Source organism: Lotus japonicus, chromosome 1, assembly GCF_012489685.1.
Source record: "Lotus japonicus ecotype B-129 chromosome 1, LjGifu_v1.2".
In the NCBI taxonomy this organism is placed as follows: domain Eukaryota; kingdom Viridiplantae; phylum Streptophyta; class Magnoliopsida; order Fabales; family Fabaceae; genus Lotus; species Lotus japonicus.
In genome coordinates, this window is record NC_080041.1 from 85,006,868 (window position 1) to 85,029,225 (window position 22,358).

The window sequence follows — 22,358 nt, forward strand, 5'->3', positions numbered from 1 at the left end:
CTCATTTGTAATTGTGGGTACCAGAGCAAGCAGTAGCACCCTTGATAAAATGTTTACAAATGGTAGAAAATGACACATAGGATAAAATGCTGAGGTGGACACTTTGACAAATAGTGAAAATTTGAGGTGTTACTGTTACATTGTGCGCTTCACAATTACAACTCCGTTCCTATATATAAGTCACAAATAACTAATTCTCTTAGATTAAGAAAAGTAGTTACTAGTAATAAATTTGTAAAAAAAATGATTTACTTTCCTAGATTACCCTTATTTACTTTCCTATAATTTTCTCTCTCCAAGTTAATACTTCTAAAGTTTATCATCTCTTTCATATTAAATATGAGGGTGAACTTGGAAAAAATTATTTAATGCTTCCTAGATATTAGAAAGTGAATTATATTTTGTAACAAATTTTTTTCAAAAAATGTGACTTATAATAGGGAACGGAGGGAGTAATAGATAGATAGATAGATATATAGATTGGGGTTCTAATGAGTAATATTGTATGAATATCGATTTCTAAGTCGACCAACAAAGATACAAGAGCAATCACAATTCTAGAAGCTATCCAGAAGAGAGTCCGGTTGTCAGTTTTCAGTGTTTGATATTGACATCTTAACAAAAGCAATCCAGAGGAGCATGACCAACTAAAATTTGGAAAAAATATCAATTGATTGAATGACTAAAGAAAAACCCCGGAATGTGTATCAAAAGATTTGATAATTAAATTGTTTGTTTAGCACTTCGCAAATCGTGTCAAATTCTTCAACTTCCCGGGAATGTTCATCAACTGCTAAACAAAGACAAGTGGACTTTTGGGTGGCAAGAGAGACAAGAAGAAGATATATGCATGTTTGTAAAGGGTTGAGGGAATGAGGGTAGTGCAGGGTAACTACATTGAAGTCAAACAGGTAGGTGAGTCTCACTTGACCCCTCTAATTAATTGCAGATGTGACAACAATTATAGTTATAATATAAAAAAATATGACAAAATATAAAATAAAAATTTAAAACCATTCATGCATGTAGTGTAACTTTGTCCAGTGTGATTTTGGCATCCGTATTTAAGAGAAGTCAAGGAATCTCAGCATGAGTTATTTTCTAAAGGTGGTTGGTTAGGACTTAGGACTTAGGAGAATGCATTTGGCATAAATTTCTCAGCTTTCACTTATTTTTAGTGTCACCAGTTATGCCATCTTCTATGTTGCCTTCATAGTTCATTAGATATAAGATAGAAGGTGTTTTATTTGTAAGATAATTCTAGATGAGTTCTAAAAAGATTACATGGAAGTCTATTGTCTTCATCTTAAGTTGTTATAAGACCAAATTCCCTTTGCAGGAATCAGAAAAACAGGTTTTGAAACATGGTTCTTTCCAAAGGCTATGTCTCTCAGATGTAAGCATTTCAAGCACTAATCAAGCCATTGAGGATCTTTCTATTTCTTTTGCTGGCTCAGAGCTTTACACATTCACTCTGGAGGAGCTCAGAGAAGCAACACATGATTTCTCATGGAGTAATGTGCTCGGTGAAGGCGGATTTGGACCCGTGTTCAAGGGTTTTGTTGATAACAAACTCAGGCCTCGTTTGAAGGCTCAGCCTGTTGCTGTGAAACAATTGAACTTGGATGGGTTACAAGGTCACAGGGAATGGCTGGTTAGATTTCTGAAGCACCCTTAGCTTTGCTTTACTCACAAATTAATTTGAAAATGCTACTGCTTTGAATATAATTTAGCTAATAAAACATTTTTCTGGTACATAAAAATTTAGGGTGAGGGTATGATGCCTCCGCTTAAGGCAGAGAAAGTTGTCGGGCTTAAAGAGCCGTTACAAAATACTTACATATATTATATTTTCTTTTATAGGCGGAAATTATATTCCTTGGACAGCTGAGACATCCACATCTTGTTAAGCTAATTGGATACTGTTGTGAGGAGGAGCACAGGCTTTTGGTGTATGAATACATGCCAAGAGGAAGCTTAGAGAATCAATTGTTCAAAAGTATGTTGCATTTCTTGTTCAAAAGTATAGCTAGGGATATATATTTGAGAAGAATCAATTGTTCAAAATTATTTTCTTCTTTTTGTTTTGTTCTGATACAAGCAGGGTACTCTGCTGCCTTACCATGGTCAACCAGGATGAAAATTGCATTAGGTGCAGCTAAGGGTCTGGCCTTCCTTCATGAAGCAGATAAACCTGTAATATACAGGGATTTCAAAAGTTCCAATATCTTGCTCGATTCGGTATGTCTCCTCCTAGTGATCCCAAATTCACCATTAACATTTACGTTGGGATCACTATGTCTCCTCCTAGTGATCCCAAATTCACCATTAACATTTACGTTGGGATCACTGGATATATACTAAAGAACACTTATTATAGTTTATCTAGTGTTTCTTTTTCTAGTAGATAAGCTTCAATAAGTTCCAATAAACTCGCATCCAAACTGTGGTAATAAACTAACAAAAGAGCAATAAGGTCCTCATTTTAGTTTATTTTAGGTCATATTTTTCTTTCTTAATTCTTGATTAAGGATTAATTTGACAGATAAAAATAAAGGTGGAGGACTACTATGATCTTTAAAAAATAGATTGATGACCTATTACTATTTTATTAAGTTTAGGGAGTAAACTTAATATAAAATAGATTACACAGCCAAATCTTAAAAAAAAAAAGATTAATTTGACAACCTTTAAAGAAATTGAGTTTATGATCTCATAATTTTTTCTTGTATGTTTTTTCCAAATCCAGGATTACACAGCCAAACTATCAGACCTTGGGCTAGCTAAGGATGGTCCTGAAGGGGAAGACACGCATGTAACCACAACATGCATAATGGGAACAAGAGGATATGCTGCTCCTGAGTACATAATGGCAGGTATAGATAGATTACAATTTATTTAATTACTACTTTTCACCAACTTTGATTTGTCCTATTGCATTGTCACTAGATTGATTTCTCAGAAACACAATTATTTTTCTCCTTCCCTCACAAGTTAGAAACAACATCACACTATGCATGTTTGAAAGTTTTTCTATAATTAATTTTAAAATCAGAATCAATTTTGAGAAGAAGCTTATGTGAGTAGCTTATAGATTCCATAATTGATTATGTCGAAGAGAAATTGATCCAAACATGCTATGAATTAGTTACTTGTACATTTTAATCTGAAGCAGATTCATTGCAGGTCACCTTTCTACCAAGAGTGATGTGTATAGCTATGGAGTTGTGTTGTTGGAATTGCTTACCGGAAAACGGGTACTGGACAAGACCCGGCCAAACCGAGAGCGGTTCCTGGTGGAATGGGCAAGGCCTCTTTTGAGAGATCAAAGGAAACTGCAGCATGTCATAGACCCAAGATTGGAATGGCAGTTTCCTATGAAAGGAGCTATGAAGGTTGCTGCATTGACTTATAAATGCTTGAGCCACCACCCCGCTCCAAGGCCCACTATGAATGATGTGGTAAGGATATTGGAGACACTTCAGGACTTTGATGATGTTATAATAGGACCATTTGTGTATTTTGCCATTGGTGAAAGTGGCCAATGAGATATTGTCATAGGGGTGCTGTAGGATTGCCTAATAAGGAGATGAATTACCATCCTGCAGTGTTCCCAGGCACATAAATATGAACCTCTGCATTTTGGTAACACCAAAAATTAAAGGAAACGTTGAATATCTATTAAGATTTAGTTTATTATTAGTCTTATCTCATAGAGATATTGTTAAGATTTGTTTATCTATTTTAGATTAGTATCTATTTAAACAGATATGATATCTATTTAAATAGAGATATGTTTAGATAAATTTAGTTTGTTTTAATCTCTTTGTTAGTCTATATATATTTAGTCTAGTCAAGTATTATGAATGAAATATACAAGTAATATTTTCATCAAATTCAAGTTGGTATCAAAGCGATCCTATTGGCGCAACCGCTGTGAGGGGGGTTGTCCCCCCTCATGGTGACTTTCCAAATCTCTTGGATTTATTTTTCGTACTTTGCTTCCGCTTGTTAGTTCTACCTGTTTTCTTACGGCCTCGTTTCTTTCTGATTATGGTCCCCTTTGTCTTGGAACCCTAGTAATGTTCAACCACTATCAAATCAACGTCCTTCCACGTGCTGCCTTCCCAGCCGTCATTCGTGACGCTGCTTCCACAGAAAGGTTCGCCATGTTCTCTTGGTTCTTGCGTTCTTGTCAGCCACAGTCACGATGATTTGGTCTGTTTCACCGCTGTTTTCGATTTTGCCCAGATTCAGAGTATTGTTAGATGTTTTTGGAGCCCCTTCCTCTTTATCGTGTGATTTCAGGTTATCTCTTTTGTTACTTCTTCAAATAAAATTGAAGAAAAAGTTGGAGAAGGAAAATATTCTAGTTATTTATTCCCTTGATGAAGTTGCTGCAATGATATGCAGCACCATATCACTGTATGGATTTAAGGTTACTAACGTTTTTCAAGATTTAGAAGAATCAAATTTCCTCCGGCCCTACATGAGTAAAGCCATTGAAGATATATTTAAAGCATGTGTGGCTTTGGAATTGAAAGAAGTTGCGTCTCAGATTTCTGTTTCTGCACTCTGATTACTACAATCAGAGATTATAAGGATTTATGTTCTTGGAGCCTCTTGCTCTTGTACGTTTGTTCGTCTTGCTTGGTGCTATTTTTATGCTCTTATTTGAGCCTCTGGTTGTTGTCCTTGTTTGTCGGGTTGGAATGTGTGATTTCATATGCTGAATTTTCGGTGTGGAAACCAAAAAAGATCCTTACATCTGTGGTGATTTCTCAAAACCAGTTTTTCATAAATCATGTGAAGTATTCGACCAGAGTAAGCGATGAAGGACAATTTCAAGTCTCTACAATTTATGATTACCGCATTGCATTGTGTGCTCCGTTTGTGTGTGAATTTCTCTCCCCGGCAGCAACGATTTCTCGAGTTAATTATATTTGTTACAAGCTATGGATATGATATATATGCTCTAGCTTGAGGGGAAGTGTTGTGTGAATTTCTCTCTCCGGCAGCAGCGACTTCTCGAGTTAATAGTATTTGTTACAAGCTATGCATATGATATATATGATCTATCTTGAGGGGAGGTGTTAGATATTGTTAAATATCTTAGAGACTACATTTAGCCACCGCCGCCGGATTCCAAGCCACGCGCTTCCCATCTCTCTACGTGTGAAGTCCACGCGCCGCTATCTCCGCTGCTTTGTTCTCGCTGGTCCTCTTTGTGTACCAGCCAGGTTGCGCCGCTCTCTCCGCTGCTTTGTTCTCGCTGGTCCTCTTTGTGTATCAGCCAAGTTTGGTTTTAAGGATCCTCTGTTTCGACGTGTGTTGTGCCATCTCTCATTGTTGGCCAAGTTTGGTTTGGTTTGGTTTGGTTTAGAGTTTTAACTCTGTTTTGACGCTCAAGTTCCGCATTGGTTTTTGAGACTTGAGTTGTTGTTTGCGTCTCATTGTTCGAGATGCTCTTATTATATTGATCTTGGCTGGCTTTATGCAATTTGGTTTTAAAGGTGACAGTGTCACCTTCGTTTGTTTTGTCTCGATTGTTTGTGATGATCCTATTTTAGTAGTGTTTTTAGGGTCATTTCTTTCTTTGCTTTGAGTCTTTTTGTTGAGTCTCATGTAGCGTTTCATGCATTATCATGCATTTTTATCTTTTCTTGAGTCTTTGTTTTGTTTTGGTAATTTTGTTGTTTTCTAGGGACTTTTCTTGCATTTTAAGTAAGTTTAGGACTTGCATGATTTTCTTTTGTTTTATGAAGGACCTCTTGTGCTAATGAGCTCTTTGAGCTTCTAGATTCTTCCTTGACTTGTTGGTTAGGTTTGGAGAGCAGAAACTGAAGGTAATAGAAGGCCAACAAGCATGGAATTGAAGGAGAACTTAAAGAGGATTGAAAGAGGAGTTACAGAAGCCAAAAAGTCTTTTTCAAGCGAGCTTCCCAGCGCCTAGGCGCTAGTGCAATTTCCTGAAGGTCAAGGAATTGGCGCCCAGGCGCTGGGAATTGACGCCAATTAGCTCAAGAGAGCATGTTTTGGGCATGCAATTGGCGCTCAGGCGCTCTGAATTGGCGCCTGAGCGCCCTGCCTCGTATTTTCTGCCTATAAATAAGGCTTAGGCCAATTTCTTTGGGAGAGTTAGACATTTTTACTCATTTTTGATCAAGTTTGAGAGCTGAGGAGAACTTTGGGGCCAAGGGAGGCTTCCAACTTGTATTTTTCTCAGGTTTCCATTACATTTTCTGTATGAATTCACTAGCCATGAGTGGCTAGTTTCCTTTTTTGCTTTGGGTTAGGAGATTCTATGAAGTTTTAGTTTGTTAAATTCTATCTCTATGCATGAGTTTTTGATTTAATCTTGTATTTCAATTCCATTATGCATGTTTAGCTTTGGTGCACCTTTTCTATAGGCTAGATTATAATCAAATGGAAGTTTGTTATGATTTGGGGACATGAATTGAAATAGATCTTTCTATACTTGCTTCTAGGCATAGAGTGAGGGGAGGGTTTTGTTGGCCTGAATATACATGCTTAATAACCTCTTATGAATGTTTAAGTACACAAGGAATTGGGCATAACTTTCAGTTTGAGAGAATTACTTTTATGAGGAATCAACTAGTAAGTACATAGGTTAAAGCAACAAGAGATAAATCAAGGTGTCACATGCATAGGATAGGTGAACTAAAGTGGATTAGATGATCAACAACCCAAGGCAATTTTCTATCAATTGTTTTCACAAACTTTATCAACATTGCTCTTTTGCAAATCTTTTGTCACAAACAACCAAAACCAATTTCTGAATTTTATTGCTTTAGAAACTTGCAAACTTTAGGCTTAAATCAACAATTCTCACTCACAATCCCTGTGGTTCGATATTTTAAAACCCGGAGGTATTCGTACACTTGCGAATTGACCAACAGTTTGGTTTTCTGGTTTTAGGGCTTCAGCTGTGAGTTGCGCTGACCCACTCTCTAGTTGAGAGTTATTGGTTTTGGTTTTAGGGCTTCAGCTGCGAGTTGCGCTGACCCACTCTCTAATGTTTGAGAGTTGTCTGTGTCAAAGTTGACACCATTGCTTGTCTTAGAAGCCATCAATCGATCGACCTCAAGTATGTTTTATTTCTGTGTGGTTGTTGTTGGTGAGTTGTTGCTTCAGCCTTGTTTTGTTTCAGGCGTATTGTTGCTGGTTTTTCGCCCTTGTTTGCTGGCTCAGCTACCCTACGACACTTCAGAAGAATTGGTTTTTATCTTGTATCAATTTCAGCCAGATCAAGTATGTGAAGTTGTCTTTTGCCTGCCCATGGATCTAGCAGAAGTTCGAAAGATTATTCAATTTTAAGTAATGAGAAGTTGTCTTTTGCCGCTATGGATTTACTAGAAGTTTGAAAGGTTATTCAATTCAGAGATTCGTCAATACCGTCATTATTAAGGGATATCTATTAAGATAATTTTCTTCTTGGGTTAGATTTGTTACAAGCTTAAGTAAACTTTAGCTTGAGGGGGAGTGTTGAATATCTATTAAGATTTAGTTTATTATTAGTCTTATCTCATAGAGATATTGTTAAGATTTGTTTCTGTATTTTAGATTAGTATCTATTTAAACAGACATGATATCTATTTAAATAGAGATATGTTTAGATAGATTTAGTTTGTTTTAATCTCTTTGTTAGTCTAGTCTATATATATATTGTAGTCTAGTCAAGTATTATGAATGAAATATACAAGTAATATTTTCATCAAATTCAAGTGGAAAAAAATCATGTGTAGTCGTAAAGGCGGTATTCAAAATTATGAAGCTGGATGTATTATGTAGTCTGTGGTCAGAAATAGAGAACTGTAACAAGTGAATGGTGTTTGGGGTGAAATAAGTACTGCAGTCTGCAAAAGTTATCAGAAGTGGTGACTGTAATTCTTAAATTTGAGTGGATGCAACAATGGACAAGCATTTGTTCTGGTGTCCAAGTTTTTGTTCAGACATTACCAGTGTCACAATGTGTCAAGATACATTTAGATTTAGGAAACTTGCCTCACAAAAAAGAAAAACTATTGTAATCTGTTATAGCTTCATTTTCAGGAGAAAAAAAAAAGAGTTATAGTTTCAATGTTTATGTGAAATTTAGTTAATTTAAATGATTTGATTAATGGCATGAATTTGAGATAAATGATTTGCAACTATTTTAATAAATATTCTCTGTTTTTACTTAAAAGTCATTTTTTATTATCTAATTTACACATGAAAAAAATAGTAAAAATTAGTTGATAGTATCAAATTTAAAAAATGTTATGTTATTTTTCCTAAATTACCCCTATTGAAAAGTTAAAAGAATTTATTTGTAAGTGTTAGATAATTGAATATGTAACATTAAATGTTAAGGATTATAAATATCATTTCGACAATGAAAGTGGTTGGCAAGCCTGAGCTCCTCAGTGATGATGGGGCGACCAAAGTAGGGCATCTTGTAGGCTTTGTTCTACTCGCAAATCTGGGTGTCAATGTCGTTGATCATGAGGTCGACGAAGAGGAGTTTGGTTTGCAGAGATGGGATTTTCTTAATGGTGTAGCCGCAGGTTATGTTGGTGGTAGTCGTCGCGGGTTTGAGATGACAAGTATTGGTTGTTACACGATAGTAGAAGATGGCCGCTTGTGGGTGATTGGAAGTCGTGATGCATGGTAGATCCTCGGTGGTGCGTGAAGGCACATGAGGGGAACGCAGTTTGGTAGTGAGATCCATGTCCTGGTGGTTTGGGACGTCAGAGAAGATGGTGGCTAGACTGGACAATGGTCACAACGAGAGGTTTGGGTTGGGCAAGAGCCACAGTGTTGGTACGATGTTGGAGAGCTTGGCTGAGAAGAAGAGTTGGGCTGTGGTATAGGAGGTAACTGCGGTTCATAGGTGGTTGTTGGCTTCAATGACACAAAGTGATGTTGTGATGGTTGTGGCCGTGGAGTTAGGCGAAGCGACCATGGTGGATGAAGATTTACGGCAATGATGGCTGCAACCGAAAGTGATTCAAATGAGTTTAGAGATGGGGACTCATTTGAAACAACTCTATTATTCATTGGTATAGGGTGCAGCACTTTTCCATTTGACACACATTAGACTAAAAGGTGTAGATTCTTTTAAATCACTTATGAATGTTTTGATTCTTCACTCATCAACTTCCTTTTTTGCTGGGGTCCATACCTTTACTCCCTCGCAGCTCACTTCAGTTGCATCCAAAAGTTGTACTTTTCTCCCTCTTACTTGTCTTGATACTGGTTCTTTCGCAGCGAAAGTTCCCTCAAACCAAATGAATTTGCAAAGACAGAAGGCCAAGCGGATTATGTCTGGAAAAAGAGGAAAACGACATTTGATCAGGGCCTCCCTCATATGTTAGCAATTAAGCTTGTGCTCTAACTTAGATATTATTTCTTGGCCACCAAATACTATATCTAATCTCCTCTTAACTCCAACGATATAGTGCATGTTTGGTTTTAAGTTGAAAACGACTAAACCCAAATGAAGGTCCTTCACATCATGGGAGTTGCGCATTCTCAAACATGAGGCAAATCCCACTTTATTAACATTGAGTGCCAAAATTCTCTAATGGACACAGTACACATCAATGGCCAAAAGAGAACACTTACCTAATGCATCCAGCAGCAGTTCATTGCTTTCTAAGGCAATTCACTATCTGTCTCATATTGTTCCCCAAAGAGGGAAAAATGGCACTTTCAGCTCAGGAAGTGATGAAATTCTAATGTCAAAGAAGAGAAAGAAACTAGAGAGAGTTAAGGAGTATTTCAACAGATTATTATGCAACAACTGTTTGTTTCTTTTTACCCGCCATTAAAATCAGCCATGGTCAATTCTGCAAATGGATAAAAACTCATGTAAAGCAAATTCTCAAGCAAATTTGCAACCAATTCTACTATAACTTCCAAGAGTAAGTAGCTTCTGGGTTTGAAATTATGAGGAAAAAAAATGCAAATTCAATCAATTTATCAGAACTTTCCCCCAAATCAAACCGCCACAAAAAACCAATCAATTTCAGAATCCAGAGTTTCCATTTCATATTGATCATAATAATTACACAAACAAAATCACACAAACCTAACCACCATATCCCAAATTCCCATAAACAAGAGCCCTAAATCAGAAATGGAAAAACAGTAATAGTAATACAGACAAACCAATTATTACAGGAAGAAGAACACCAATCTTCATGATTGCTTCTCATTTCTCAATCAAGCACAAGCGCAGGAACTATCAACCACAACAGAATCTTCCCCATCACTCCTGAAGAAGAAATACCCAAACGCAAGCCCCACCACAATAGCCACAAACACCCCACCGTTAAACGACATAACCGCCAGCATGAGCAGATACCCGATCGCCGAGCTCACCCCGAACAGAATCGATCCACCAACCTTCACACCAGCCTTCGCCTTATCTCCGACAATCTTCCGGCGAATGAGAGGGGTTTCAATCTCCAGCGGAACCGGCTTCCCGGCGGCGAAGAGCTTGAGGCGAATGCGGCGATTCTCGAGAACCTGGTAGAAAACAGCGATGATGAAGCACGCGAGTAGACTCAGGATGTAACTCGTCCATGAATCGGTTTTCCATGAATCGAAGAGGATTGTTACCTTCTTCCCCCAGTAAAAGGTCATGTGCATCATCTTCGATTTTAGGGTTTGTGAATTTGAACAACGATGATGGTGAATGAAATGGAAAATGGGTTTGATTCTGAAACCTTGTTCATCTTCTTCTATTGTTGTACTTTGCGTCTTTGATACGCTGTGATGATTATTCCTTTTTGACTGAAATGTCCTTTAGATGTGGTTAGATCTACGTCCACGTTCGTTGGGTTTTTGTCTTAAACTTGATGTCTGTAGGGGTATTTATGGGATTTTGAAGGTTATACAAATTGGCAGTACTGCAGTACATTTTTCTCATTTCAATCGTTGCTAATCCCGAAACTATTCTTCTTGGAATTGTACGACGGTAGTATCAATTGCCATTCGAGTCAAAAGGCCTATTTTGGTACTTTCATTGAAAAAACATTAATAATTGTGCTAATTTCTTTTTCTTAATTGCATTTTTCTTTTTATAGTTTCATTTTTAAGGGTTAAATATGTTTTTGATTGCTATAAAAAAATTCATAGTTTTTAATCTCTAACATTTGTGAAATATGTAAAGGTAGTCTCTGTCGTTCATTTTGTGATGGTTGAAACCACCGCTAACTCATTTTATGCGGTTAAAAATCGGCAGTAATATAAATGGACGACATAAATTAACTTTACATATTTCATAAAATATTAAGGACTAAAAGCTATAAAAAAATTTTAGATGAAATAAAATTAATTCACTCTTATTTTTTATTTTATAGGGACTAAAAACATATTTAACCCCTTCGTTAATGTGTAATTTTGGTACGTATAGTTTCAATTAATAATGTCAAGAAGAAAATTTAATTGCTTCCACTAAATCTTCTCACTTTTAAAATTGAGCATTTTTTATTGGGCCGCAAGAGGATAAAATCGGGGATCATCCACATTGGTTATAAAGAAGGTCAAGTCCATAAAAGAAACTACAAACGAGTAGCACATGAGAAAGACACTCCTATCAATTCACAAAAAAACAATCTTGAATACCTAGAGGGAGGGACTTCCCAACACGGGGGCCCAAACCTAGCTCGTGGGGTAGATTTATCAAGCAATCTGTCACCTAATTTGCCTCGCGCTAAGTATGAACGCACTGAACCTCTCAATTCTTTGACATCCAGACCTGAATCTAATTTACAATAGAAGCATATGGATGGAAGTTACCACAACCCTCATTAATTAACACAACAGCCACCTTGGAATCACTCTCCACGACAATTTTGGGATACCCTCTCCTCCAATCCATCTTAACCATAGGTTGATCATGATATTATTTATCATCCAATGACTAATGATTTTTTTTTTTACATAAAAGGTAGTAGATATCATCACCTTTGTTACGAATTTACGAAAAACATGCAACAATTTTTTAAACGAGTGACTACATCTGCTAAAGAAAAATTATTGTATATTTGTTTTTTTATGAAAAAAATTCAAAGTATTTTCAAGAAATATTCAAACACACTATATTTACCTTGTTGCTTCCACTCTCATCTTATTAACATGACTAATCTCGTGAGGCTTCTTTTAAATAATATTTTCTACCCACACAAATTTAGGAATGAAACTCAAAATCATATGCGCATGCCCCTTCAACTAAAATATCTAACATCTTTGGTATCTTTGATACAAGTATAAAAAAAACTTTAAAACATATAATCTCATATTCTCCATCCCAATTTCATTTATTTTCTCTTCTTATCTCACTCTTTTCTTTCTCATTACATTGCTCATTATATTATACTTTTTTCTCTTTATCACTCTTGGCGTGAGTGTTTTAAGCGTGAACTTTGTAATCAATCAGCAACACAACTTTGTAACAGTTATAATTTATATTTTACCTCACATTTGTTGATGCTTAATTAGTATAGAAACAAAGTCAAAATCAATATGAAATCAATTCTCAATGAGTTAGTTTAGTAATTTTATATTTCAATTTTAGGAAAAAAATAAATACATGAACTAAAAAAATTATATTGTTATTTTATTTTAATTTTTGTGTGGTGGTAGTGCTGCTATTGTGTTGTTTGTCTTAGAGGGTTTCAAACAGAAAAACACAGAGTGAGAGAGAGAGAGAGAGAGAGAGAGAAAAACAGTGGAGAAGAAAAGAAAGCTTTTGGACCCAAGAGTCATTCATACTCACAGTGTAGATGAGATAGTTCCAACTTCCAAGCTCAATTTCTCACACCCATGTCTCATCTCTTTGATTTGATTCACCAAGGTATAATCAAACTTCTTATTGACACTCTTCCCTCAAATCTCAGATTTTTCTCTCTTCAATTTTGCAACTTTCGTCCCGTTGAATTATTACTATTAATTAATTGGTCAATATTTCTTCAAAGTTTGAAGCTTTCATGTTGGGTGGTTGCGAATTCTGTTTTTGTAAAAATTGGGTTCATTACTTGTTATTGCTGTTCGAGAAAATTGGGTTTTGTGGGTTGTTGCTGTTTGAGAATTCTCTGTATTGTATTGAATCTTTGAATTTGTTCTGTAACATTTTCAATTTCTTACTTTGAAAATTTTAAGGTTTTAACCATGTCCTGTTGTGTGCTACTAGTTCTGAAATTAGTCAATGTTATCCAAAAGCTTATTTGTTATTTGTTATTTGTAAGAGTTGCTATAAGTTCCGTAACGCTTGCGTTGTTCCTCTTTTGTTCAATTTAGCTTTGTGGGATTCACTTCCAGGTTATTTATAGTGATGAAAATGAAAATGGCTAGCTATAGTTGCTTTCAGTAATGTTCAAAGTTCAAACACCTAATTATGCATATTATATTGCATATCAGTAGTAGGTTTCCAAAAATAGTTGTACTGCATTTCTTATTGAGTTATTTGCTTGGGTAGTACTGAAATTATTTATCTACTATATGATGTATGAAATATGTGGTTAACTTTTTGTTTTTTCCCCTGTTCTTTTAATAGCAGTCTAGTTGATCAGTGAGTGTGATCAAAATTAACCATTTTCAGGATTTGGCTGAAGCTATCTGGACATGTGCTGTTACTTTTTTTAGAGCATGTTTGTGTTTTGGTTATTTTGTCCATATTCTAGTTAAATAATGAATGTGTCCAAGAAAGGATTCCAAATGGATGCAAAGCTATTCAGCCCAAACAAGGCAACTAGTCTGAATCCAAATGCAGCAGAGTTTATTCCTTTTGCCCTCAGATCACCATCATCTGGAACTACCAGCTCGGCAGATGCAACAGCAAAGCTTACTACTTTTGGAGCTCATGGGAAATCAGTTTTAGGCAGATCAGAATCATCCAATTCAAATAACTCTGATGATGAGGTGCACCAGTACTGGCGATGTCAGCTCCCTGATGATATAACCCCTGATTTTGAGGTCATGGGAGAAGATGAGTCTCAAGGTGTTAATGACCTTTCTTTGATAGGTTTGTCCATACATGATGACAATGAAACCTCAACGTTTCCTTCTTCAATAGGAAATCGATATAAAATAAATGAGCAGGAGGAATTATCTCAACAGCATTTTAATGGCAACAACTTTGCTGATAAATTCAAGCTCTCCAATTCAAGCTACAGTGAGGACCCGTCTTCTGCCAGCTTTTTGAACACTTTGGCAAAGCCTTGGGATAGGCCAATTGGGAGTGTCAACCAGCATATTAGCAGTGGTCTAGAGGGGCTTAATTCTGATGACAACTCTAGACATGGATTCTTAGATGATGTTTTGGCTGAGAATGCAATTGTGGATGACACTAATTTGAATCCTTTGGAATTTCTAGCTTCTCTGTTTCCTGGTTTTGCTGCAGAAAGTCTTGCAGAAGTTTACTTTGCCAATGGATGCAATCTGCATTTGACCAGTGAGATGCTCACTCAGGTAGAGGTAGATTGATCTTAATATAATAACTGCCTTGTGGTACCTTATAAGCCTCATAATTTACGCCTGCCTGCGAAAATGTATAGGTTGGCACTTACATTTATACACACTATATATCTCCTATCTTGTTACAATATATTATAATAATAAGTCTGATGGGATGGATGCGAAGTATTTAGAGCGCTACCTGTGCCTTGTTTTGGCAGGTTGTGAAGTGATTCAAGTACAATCTAGCTTCGAGTTTCAAATTGCTGTGGCCTGGTACTGGGGAGAGGGATTTTTTAGAGATTATCTTACTTTTCAGTTTTGATCTTCGCTCTTTCTGAGTTTAGTTATGAGATGATAGTCCTCTACTTCATGTTAACTAGGGGCCATTGCAAATTAGTAACATTTGTTGTGTCCGTCTGCGTATATATACTTTTCTTGGTATACAATCATATAGTACAATTTGTTCTTTCTGTGGATGGCGTTGTCATCTCGTATCATTATTACTTATTTCTTTTAAATCCTTCTTGAACCATGAACTTTTTGTTGATCAACTCTGTATTTCCACCTTCCAAATTTGTAGCTTCAAGATGATGGCAGTTTCAATCAGAATCCGAATTCCAAGACTCTTTCAGCTCCCAATCTCAGTGCAATGGACTTCCCTGCACTTGCTTCATCAGATGGCCAGACTGCTTCTACAAAATATGGCGTAGATAATGTCTATCGAAGTGGAAATCCTTACCGATCATCTGACAATGACATGTTGTTTTTCAAATCAAGGTCTTCAGTTCCATCTAGAGGTGCTATTGACTTTGCTGCAGCTTCTAGGAAGTTGGCTTCTCAGGATTCTGGTGTTTGGAAGTATGACAGAAATGGCTTTGGTGATACTGCTATTGGCTCGACTAGGAGTTCAAATGTTCTGGCTAGTGGCTTCACTAGTGGACAGGGGAGAGTCAACTCTGGCGATCGGTTACAGAAGCGTGGGTCAGCTCGGGAAGCTGCTGTTTGGTTGGAAACTGGTGATTTAGTTGGTAAATAATTATATTATATGGTTCGTTTTTGGGACAAATTCTTTATACACTCTTTTCTTTAATAACTTTCCATTGCAGCTAATATGCATTCAGAGCTACGGGAAGAGGCTTGTGATCATGCACGCTTACGCAATGCATATTTTGAACAGGTGGGTATTGGATTCATGCTTTGATGTAGTTATCTGAATGAGAATATGAAGTAATGATTTTGTTGGCTATGCGCTTCTTGCTTGGTTCATATTGACACATTCACTTGACTTTTTCTCCTCCTTTGAGATTGCCTTTGCTCTTCCTTTATTTTCCAAATAATTTGTAACTAAGTTGGCAAAGGATTAGGGGTTAGATTTAACAAGAGCTGTTAGGCTGATACCAACATATACTGGAGTAAACAACAAAGTCCCTCTCCTCTGTCTTCAGTCTGTTATTGTGTGAGCTTAGATATTCTATTTTTAGTTTAATTGGCTTCGAATGGGAAAACAGGCACAACAAGCCTATCTTATTGGCAATAAAGCCCTAGCGAAAGAATTAAGTGTTAAAGGGCAACTGCATGACATGCATATGGAAGCAGCTCATGGAAAAGCTCAGGAATCTATTTACCACCAGAGGTTTGTTGTTCCTCAATGCTTTGATTCTTCCTCATCATGTGAGTTTCGTTCTGAAAAAAGATTACATGATACATTGATATGAGAAAGTGTTGAATTTACAGAAATCCAGTTGCTCCAGAGATGCGGGGCAATGGAAGGGGGCATGAGAGGATAATAGACCTACATGGGTTGCACGCTAGTGAAGCCATTCATCTGCTGAAACATGAATTGAGTGTGCTAAAAAGCACCGCCATGGCTGCTGGGCAGCGTTTGCAGGCTTACATTTGCGTAGATACAGATCATCATACCTGGGCTTCCCACACTCCTGCTAAACTTCCATTAATTGTACAGCGTTTTCTGCTTGAAGAGGGCCTTGAGTTCACGGTACCTCAGTCAGGCCTACTTTGTGTTGTGATATAATGAGCGAAGGCTATGTTAAGGATGTATACATGTTTTTTGACACAGTAATAGTACAGTCCATGAACATAGGGACATTGTAGTCGTTCTTGTATATCTGTATATGAGAAATAGTGGCAGTGTCCAAGCCTGAACAAGAAAAAGAAAAAAAAGAAAGAAAGAAGGGTTGTAGCAGAATTGTATCATTAGCATGAGATATACAATTAGTCTTATAGGACTTCATCAACCGTTGTCAGGGAGCATTTTCCTTCTGTTAATTTGTACCCTAGTTTTCATTTCCTTGTTATATCTTACCCTTCTTTATGATTCAGATGTAACTCAGAAAATGACACCATAGAACAGTAGCCTTTCCGAATTAGATTCACATCTTGCAACAAATACCAAGCATGAATGCACTGATCATGATATTGCTACATTCCTCAATGTTTGTGTTTCAGTTTTAAAAATGTAAACGTACTTTTAAAAATAAGGAGGTGAGCTCTTTCCACGATAATGGCTCTTGGAGTGACAAGATCAAAAGTGAATTAACCAAAAACACAGTCAAACTATCTTCGGAATTTGCGTTAGACAGAAATTACACATTCTAAGGGCATGTTTGGTCATAAGTGCAAAACAAATGACTTTGGTCATAAAATTTTAGGATGTGTTACCGTTAGTTCCTTCCGCCAGTTTTTTGTCCAATTTGTACTCCCTCTCTCTGAACCCACTCACATCAACCGCACCTTGAACAAACTTTGCACCTTGAACAACCACCCACAGCAACCGCGAGCCACCTTGTGTGGGGCTAGCGGCGGTGAGGAAGGTACCATCCCATGTTAGAACTCGAGATGGGAGTAGGACATACATCCTCCAATGCTATCGTGATTTGTGCAGAAGGTGAGGGAGGTCACATTGTGATGACGTATCACCCAATTAAGTGATGCATATAAGTTTGTTATTTTTTGTGTTAGTTAATTATTTTTATTTGTAGTGATTTGGAATTGTTTTAATTTAAATAGAAAAAGAAAAAAATTCCACCTTACTTCATTAAATGACGTGACGATGCCAAATAAGCGCCACCGCTTCGACATGGACCAATCTCAACCACAAAGCATTACAAATTATGTAAATATCACCAGAATCAAAACACATGCCATATCAATGGATGTTGTGTAACATAAAAAAGGATAAGAGAGAAACTGTCTCTTCTCCCTAAAACCTAATCCCAACACACAACTATTTTCCGCACCTCAGTGTCATCAGCCTTGAACATAGGCCTCCATCTTTGCACTAGTAAACAATGATCAACAATTGCGACTTCTAGACTTCACATGAAAAAAAGTAAAATTTCCTGATCCTGGAGTGTGGAAACTTAATTCGGATGGCTTTATCTCCTCCTAATCTTGTTGTGCTGCTTAGGGGTGGGGGGGCTGATTAGAGATTGGAATGGAACTATTGCTCTTGGTTTTGCAGGGAAATTGGAAGAGTGCCCTGCCTTGCGAGTAGAACTATGGGGGGGGGGGTCATCAAATGGCTGGAACGAGCTCTCCACCAGCAAATTAAAGTGTTGGACGTGGAAATGGACTCTAAATTGGCTTTTGATCTCATCACGGTTCATTGTCCTTCGGGTCACCCTTGTGCGGACTTGGTCAGGGAGATTTCAGCTCTTGCCTCTTTGAGGTGGAAGGTTTCTTTTTACCATGTCTACAAGGAAGCCAACCATTGTGCGGACCATCTTCTCAAACTTGGCCATGGTGTTCATGAGCTGAGTTTTGATAGTGAATAACTGAATATCCCTGTATCGTTTCTTCCTTTGCTTAGAAATGATGTTATAGGAATTTGCTCTTCTTTTTCCTGCTTCCTTTGGGCTTTTACAGTTTTACCCCATCATTATAAAAAATAAAAAAAAACACACGCCATATCCTTTTCCGAACTCCCGCGTAGCAAACTGTGTGTAACAAACTATGTCCCAAACCAGAATGCGGCGTGTCTCCTCATTCCAAACAGCAAACTGTAACACCAACACCAAGTGTTTCTCAAACTTGTTCCGATAATGTGCTCCGAACTAGAAGAAGATGCATTTGCCATTTCAACCCACCTCCATTCTCAATCAACTCACACCTTCACTCTCACACTCACACCCTCTCCCTCTTGCTCAATGCTTCACCATCCTCCGCGACGCCATTGCCGCCTCCGACTTACTCCTCGGAAAGCGAGCTCATGCCCGCATTCTAACCTCCGGCCACTACCCCGATCGTTTTCTAACCAACAACCTCATCACCATGTACGCCAAATGCGGCTCTCTTTCCTCAGCACGCCAACTGTTTGACACAACGCCTGAACATGACAGGGACCTAGTCACCTGGAACTCCATTCTCGCTGCTTATGCCCGCGCCGGAGAACTCGACGGGGAGAAAACTCAAGAGGGTTTTCGCCTCTTCCGCCTTCTCCGTCAATCCGTGGAGCTCACCACCCGTCATACCTTGGCCCCTCTCTTCAAGATGTGTCTCCTCTCTGGTTCTCCATCAGCTTCTGAGACGCTGCACGGTTACGCTGTGAAGATTGGGCTGCAATGGGATGTGTTTGTGGCTGGGGCTTTGGTGAATATCTATGCCAAGTTTCGACGAATCAGAGATGCCCGTGTCCTGTTTGATAGGATGCCTCTGAGGGATGTGGTGCTCTGGAACGTGATGTTGAAGGCCTATGTGGAAATGGGTTTTGGGGATGAAGCTTTGCGCCTGTTCTCTGCGTTTCACCGGAGTGGGCTGCGTCCTGATGGCATTAGTGTCCGAACTCTTCTAATGGGGTTTGGTCAAAAAACTGTTTTTGATAAGCAGTTGAATCAGGTTCGAGCTTATGCCAGTAAGTTGTTTCTTTGTGATGATGAGTCGGATGTCATTGTGTGGAACAAGACCTTGTCTCAATATCTCCAAGCAGGAGAACCTTGGGAAGCTGTTGATTGTTTTAAAGACATGGTCAAATCACGTGTCCCATATGACAGCTTGACTTTAGTTGTGATAATGTCTGCGGTTGCGAGTGTGAACCATCTTGAACTGGGAAAGCAGATTCACGGCGTTGTTGTGAGATTAGGGATGGATCAGGTTGTCTCCCTTGCAAATAGCATTATCAATATGTATGTTAAGGCTGGTTCTGTTAATTATGCAAGGATAGTGTTCAGTCAAATGAAAGAAGCAGATTTAATATCGTGGAACACTGTGATATCTGGTTGTGCACTTAGTGGTTTGGAGGAGTTGTCCACTAGCTTGTTCATTGATTTATTACGCACTGGCCTATTGCCAGATCAATTCACCATTGCGAGTGTTTTGAGGGCTTGCTCCTCTCTTAGAGAAAGCTACTATCTTGCGAGGCAGATTCATACTTGTGCATTAAAAGCTGGTATTGTCTTGGATTCATTTGTTTCAACTGCTCTAATTGATGTCTATTCTAAGAGTGGAAAGATGGAGGAAGCAGGGCTTCTTTTTCATAGCCAAGATGGATTTGATTTGGCATCTTGGAATGCTATGATGCATGGGTACATAGTGAGTTATAACTATCGCGAAGCCTTGAGGCTCTTCAGTCTAATGTATAAAAGTGGGGAGAGAGTAGATCAGATCACTTTGGCGAATGCAGCCAAAGCCGCCGGATGCTTGGTGGGGCATGGGCAAGGGAAGCAAATTCATGCTGTCGTTATAAAAAGGAGGTTTGTTTTAGATTTGTTTGTAATTAGTGGTATTCTGGACATGTATCTGAAATGTGGAGAGATGGAAAGTGCACGCAAAGTTTTCAGTGGGATCCCTTGGCCAGATGATGTGGCATGGACCACTATGATTTCAGGTTGTGTGGAAAATGGGGAGGGGGAGCATGCTCTTTCTACATACCATCAAATGAGACATGCTGGGGTACAACCTGATGAGTATACCTTTGCTACCCTAGTCAAGGCTAGCTCTCTTTTAACAGCTTTGGAACAGGGGAAACAGATTCATGCAAATGTCATAAAGTTGAACTGTGCTTTTGATCCTTTTGTCATGACCTCACTTGTTGACATGTATGCCAAGTGTGGGAACATAGAAGATGCATATGGTTTGTTTAAGAGAATGGACACAAGGACTATTGCCTTGTGGAATGCTATGATAATAGGGTTAGCTCAATATGGGAATGCTGAAGAAGCCCTCTACTTTTTCAAAGATATGAAATCTAAGGGTGTTACCCCAGATAGAGTTACTTTTATAGGGGTCCTTTCAGCGTGTAGTCATTCTGGTTTGATATCTGAAGCCTATGAAAATTTTTATTCTATGCAGAAAGACTATGGAATTGAACCTGAGATTGAGCACTATTCTTGTCTTGTGGATGCCCTTAGTCGTGCGGGTTGCATACAAGAAGCTGAAAAGGTGGTATCATCAATGCCTTTTGAAGGTTCTGCTTCAATGTATAGAACTTTGCTCAATGCTTGTAGGGTTCAGGGAGACCAAGAGACTGGAAAACGCGTAGCAGAAAAGCTTTTTACCTTGGAGCCATCTGATTCTGCGGCTTATGTTCTTTTATCCAATATTTATGCAGCTGCTAACCAATGGGAAAATGTGGTGAGTGCTAGAAATATGATGAAAAGGGTAAATGTAAAGAAGGATCCAGGATTTAGTTGGGTAGATATCAAGAACAAGGTGCATTTATTTGTAGCTGGAGATACATCGCATGAAGAAACTGATTCAATATATAAAAAGGTGGAATGTGTTATGAAAAGGATCAGGGAAGAAGGATATGTCCCTGATACAGACTTTACACTTGCTGATATAGAAGAAGAAGATAAAGAAAGTGCTTTGTACTATCATAGTGAGAAGTTAGCAATAGCTTACGGGCTCCTAAAAACTCCCCCATCCACCACATTAAGGATAATTAAAAACCTTAGAGTATGTGGAGATTGCCATAACGCAATCAAATATATATCGAAGGTTTTTCAGCGAGAGATCGTTTTGAGAGATGCAAATCGATTTCATCGTTTCAGGAGTGGGAGCTGCTCTTGTGGTGATTACTGGTGACGATCAAATATTTCCCTTCATAATACCCTATTGTTTAGGTTGGCTTCCTGCGGATATGTGGTGTTTGGTCCAAGGCAGCACTTATTATCTCTGAAGGGACAGAAATGAAACCTGGAACCAAGGATGTGTTGGCTATAATGATGATGGAAGCTTGTTGATGAGGATGAATGAATTATCTTGAAGAATAAGGCAGATTATTTCTGTCATTGGTTTGTGAATGAAAAGGATTATGCAATGTGTGCTTTATGATTTGGTGCACAAAAACAGATCCGGGAAGAAGAAAGTAAGGGATTGGAATTATTGGTGGCTAGTGGGAAAACATTGAGCCTGGATTAACCTCGTGGAGGTACAAAAATGTTTGAAGGTGATTTTAGTGACTGACTTAGCATGTTTGGTTATGTGGTAGTCACAAAATCCTATGTGAGTTCAAGAGAATAGTGTGTTTGGTTCTATGGTGAAAAGTCCTATAATTACTTTTGCGAAAAAGCTACAAGATGTAGCTTATGAAGTTTCCCTTCCTTTATTTATTTATTTATTTATTATTATTATTATTATTATTTGCTAATTGGGAAAGTTTCCCTTCTTTTATGTATGCTAGAAGTTGACTTATAAAATTAAGTGACCCAACCTTATTCTAATGTGTATCCAAACTCACTATAAGAAGATTTTTTTGAGTGAAATGGTGGTTTTTTTTTTTTTTTGCGTGAACCGCTTCTCCTTCTGAAGCATAAAAGTCAATGTTGTCAAGATCTCAATCTGGATCTTAGGATCCAAAACAATCTTGCAATCTATCTGGTGCTTTATGATTTGAATGACTGGATCCCACACAAAATCTTGTGGGAGCAGGATGT

The 22,358-nt window shown here is 38.0% G+C and overlaps 3 protein-coding genes across 4 annotated transcripts; 2 read left to right on the forward strand and 1 right to left on the reverse strand.

Annotated features, from left to right (window-relative positions):
- Window positions 1-1,091: 1,091 nt before the first annotated feature.
- Window positions 1,092-3,786, forward strand: LOC130725382 (serine/threonine-protein kinase RIPK-like). 2 transcript variants are annotated; one of them, XM_057576622.1, is made up of 5 exons: window positions 1,092-1,654; window positions 1,864-1,999; window positions 2,102-2,241; window positions 2,750-2,876; window positions 3,187-3,786. In XM_057576622.1, the coding sequence occupies exons 1-5, from the start codon at window positions 1,265-1,267 to the stop codon at window positions 3,546-3,548; spliced, it is 1,155 nt and encodes a 384-aa protein (XP_057432605.1). In that variant the 5' UTR covers window positions 1,092-1,264; the 3' UTR covers window positions 3,549-3,786. The 2 variants fall into 2 exon arrangements, with proteins under 2 accessions (XP_057432605.1, XP_057432609.1); XM_057576626.1 differs by having other exon boundaries at window positions 1,093-1,654; window positions 2,105-2,241.
- A 6,242-nt stretch (window positions 3,787-10,028) lies between these two features.
- Window positions 10,029-10,744, reverse strand: LOC130725404 (copper transporter 5.1-like). The gene has a single exon (XM_057576640.1). The coding sequence runs from the start codon at window positions 10,657-10,659 to the stop codon at window positions 10,228-10,230; it is 432 nt and encodes a 143-aa protein (XP_057432623.1). The 5' UTR covers window positions 10,660-10,744; the 3' UTR covers window positions 10,029-10,227.
- A 1,918-nt stretch (window positions 10,745-12,662) lies between these two features.
- LOC130749526 (pentatricopeptide repeat-containing protein At4g33170) lies at window positions 12,663-22,143 on the forward strand. Its single transcript, XM_057602898.1, has 7 exons — window positions 12,663-12,865; window positions 13,610-14,484; window positions 15,047-15,494; window positions 15,573-15,643; window positions 15,975-16,099; window positions 16,201-16,489; window positions 18,544-22,143. Exons 2-7 carry the CDS (start codon window positions 13,699-13,701, stop codon window positions 21,505-21,507), a joined length of 4,683 nt encoding a protein of 1,560 aa, XP_057458881.1. The 5' UTR covers window positions 12,663-12,865; window positions 13,610-13,698; the 3' UTR covers window positions 21,508-22,143.
- Window positions 22,144-22,358: the final 215 nt, after the last annotated feature.

What these genes read in the sequence shown, in the direction of transcription:
- LOC130725382 (XM_057576622.1), top strand. Translation starts at nt 1,265, where the DNA reads ATGAGTTCTAAAAAGATTACATGGAAGTCTATTGTCTTCATCTTAAGT. An exon ending in AGAGAATCAATTGTTCAAAA is followed by an intron (nt 2,000 to 2,101) that starts GTATGTTGCATT and finishes TTCTGATACAAG; the next exon opens with CAGGGTACTCTGCTGCCTTA. An exon ending in TCCTGAGTACATAATGGCAG is followed by an intron (nt 2,877 to 3,186) that starts GTATAGATAGAT and finishes GATTCATTGCAG; the next exon opens with GTCACCTTTCTACCAAGAGT.
- LOC130725404 (XM_057576640.1), bottom strand. Translation starts at nt 10,659, where the DNA reads ATGATGCACATGACCTTTTACTGGGGGAAGAAGGTAACAATCCTCTTC.
- LOC130749526 (XM_057602898.1), top strand. Translation starts at nt 13,699, where the DNA reads ATGAATGTGTCCAAGAAAGGATTCCAAATGGATGCAAAGCTATTCAGC. An exon ending in GGAAACTGGTGATTTAGTTG is followed by an intron (nt 15,495 to 15,572) that starts GTAAATAATTAT and finishes TTTCCATTGCAG; the next exon opens with CTAATATGCATTCAGAGCTA. An exon ending in GCAATGCATATTTTGAACAG is followed by an intron (nt 15,644 to 15,974) that starts GTGGGTATTGGA and finishes ATGGGAAAACAG; the next exon opens with GCACAACAAGCCTATCTTAT.